The 2,836-nt window shown below is 24.3% G+C and overlaps 1 protein-coding gene across 1 annotated transcript in view; it reads left to right on the top strand.

The window, feature by feature from the left end:
* The window catches only part of LOC108753415, a 48,316-nt gene that overhangs the window by 44,541 nt on the left and 939 nt on the right, over nucleotides 1-2,836 (top strand). The window contains 4 exon segments of the mRNA XM_018494956.1: nucleotides 130-297; nucleotides 667-825; nucleotides 899-977; nucleotides 1,240-1,452. Coding sequence (XP_018350458.1) covers nucleotides 130-297; nucleotides 667-825; nucleotides 899-977; nucleotides 1,240-1,452 — 619 coding nt within the window.

Raw genomic sequence — 2,836 nt, 5'->3', positions numbered from 1 at the left:
ATGTAGAGACTAACAAATCTCATAGAGAATTAAATTATCGATGCATCTATTAACTTAATTATAAAATTAAATTATAGTTTATTTTATTGTAAAATTTATAATTTTCATCTAAAATTTTCTTGTTCATAGAATTCCACGTAATGCACGACCAGCTGTTTATTGCACCGCAATAAAAAAAGGAAGTACAGATGATTGGGAATTCCTATGGACTCAATATCTACAGACGAATCTTCAAACAGAGAAAAAGATCATTATAAATGCACTCGGATGTTCGACAAATAAAACGGTGCTCCAAAAGTAAGTTCTCAAATATAAAGGATGCAACAATACCATAATTTACTTTTAAATATTATTATTTAAAAAAAAAAGAAAGTTTTGTTTATAAATATAATTTTAAAATGTTAGTTTAATTTTAATGTTCTTATAATGCTTGAAATAATTTATTTTTAAAATTAGCTTGAAAGCTTAAAAAATTATTTTTTAACTTTTGTTAGTAAACATATTTATGACAATAAAAGTAAATCTATGTCTTTTTATTTTTATATTGTAAAACTTTTTTTGTATTGTAAAACTGATAGAATTATAACAGTCATAATAATTTTCCTAATTAGTTTGATCCCTGAGCGATTATATAATTACTTAATTTACGAACAATTTATTTAACAGTTACTTAGGAAAAGCCATTGAAAAATATGATCCTGCAAATGCCGCCATTCGTCGACAAGATGTTTCAGCGGTGTTTACTTCCGTGTATAGCGCAAGTCCAATAGGAGTAAATGCTACCATTGACTTTTTAACAACAAATATCAAAAAACTGCACCGATAGTAAGTATCATTACAGCGCTATCAATTGCAATTGTAGGAATAAAATTGTTACGCTTGTATATTTTTGTTACAGTTTTGGAAAGTGGGACAATGTCGCAGATATATTTGCTAACGTGGCATCGTATGTATCGAGCGAGGATCAATATAATCAGGTATGATTCAGAATTTTTATTTAATGAATTAAAAGTGACAGGACGAAAAAGAGAAACTTAATTAAAGATTTTTTTACATTAATTAAATTGCTTATCAGTATGTTATAATATTCTATACAAAAATATTCTACACAGCGTTATATATGTATATATTACTTATTATTATTATTATTTAATTATATAAAAGTACGACAGTTGCAAATTAAATAATTTCGTTGAGTAATAAATTTAATAATAGTGATATATTCTTCTTTTTTTCTAGATGATATACTTTATTGAACATAATATACATCGGTATCCTCCAACCATCAGATCGAAATTAGTTTCTGCTCTTAATATTGTGGAAACTAACTTATTCTGGTTCCAAAATAACAGTGACAAAATTAGGGAATTAATTATCGGTTCGGAATCTGGTGGAAATAACCCTGGAAATAGTTCTACCAAGTTAGAATCACTGAACGTCCTTCTTATGACTGTCATTGCTTTAATATTCTACCCTTTAAATTATTACTAAATAATTAAATTGAACAGAAAACAAAGATTACTCTTTAGAATTTTTATCACACAATAAAAAAATGTATTTTCGAACTGTTTTTTTATTTAATGATTTGATTTATTTTAAATCTAGGAATAGTGAAGTTATATTTTATTTATATAATATTATAATGTATTAAATGCAAAAAAATTGTATTTTTAATCAAGTTTTGCAATTAAGTGAATAAATATAAAATGACATAAAATAATAACAATGATGTACTATTTATTAAAAGATTTAATATTACAAAGTACAACCCATACAGAAAAAAGATTTCTTTAAATCAAACAAATTTTTATGCTTTGGAATAGTCCAATCAAATGGATGTTTAAATTAAGAATATGATTATTTTCATTAAAACTACATTTTTTTGACTAAACAAAATATATTTTATTTAAAATTAAATTTGTTTCAATAAAACAAATGTAAATAGAATTCTCGAGTTTAAACACATCTTTTTCTCTGTGCAATTGACAACTTTAACTTGTGACAAAATTCAATTATAAAAATTGTTTATACAAATGAACAATACACTCTTAATACGCTTTTTATTTTCTCATGTCATTTGTATTAACATAGATAAATGTAACGTACAAAAGATGTCACAAAATTATTTTTTTTAGTTAAGAAATTTGATTAATTCAAATTATACATTATTTTAGTTTTTAAAATGGCTACATTCCACAACAGATATTGATTATATAAAATGATATTGACATATATAAAATACGTAACGTTATGAATTCTCAGTATAATTATATATCGCTCGCAGGTTCTTTCGTTGTACTTTATTTTTAATTAATATTGTATTTTTTAAATCAAAATTATATCAATTCAAAATAAATACAATCTTTCACACTGATACTCAAAATTGTTTTAATTGTAAGCATTATGATGATTTTACTCTTTTGGTCTGTTGACTTTCTTTATCTTTTTTCACACTTGATTGTAGCGTTTCATTAGCACGAATCAATCGTCATAAAACAAAAATTTATACTGCGACCTGGCAAATTGTTTATGTATTATTGTAGTCGTAAATGTACTTAACAATAATTATACAGAGAGATCCAGCGACAAATATTCTTTGTGTAGAGTCTACTTTTATATTTTATTCTAAGGATATATCTATCGGTTATATACAATATTTTTCTGTAACCAATTATAAATCTTCATATGATATTTATCAAACCATTTTATATTAGATTCCGCATTCTCTATTACTTGGTGCAGAGTTCTTGTCGCATTACTAAATTCATTCAAATGTTCTTTTACAAAGTTCATCAGCTAGAAAAATAACATAAAAAAATTAATATTGGAAATTATT

Source organism: Trachymyrmex septentrionalis, unplaced genomic scaffold (assembly GCF_001594115.1).
Source record: "Trachymyrmex septentrionalis isolate Tsep2-gDNA-1 unplaced genomic scaffold, Tsep1.0 scaffold7, whole genome shotgun sequence".
NCBI lineage: Eukaryota > Metazoa > Arthropoda > Insecta > Hymenoptera > Formicidae > Trachymyrmex > Trachymyrmex septentrionalis.
Note: the sequence above shows the minus strand (reverse complement) of the source record. Positions and strands in the feature narration are given on the sequence as shown.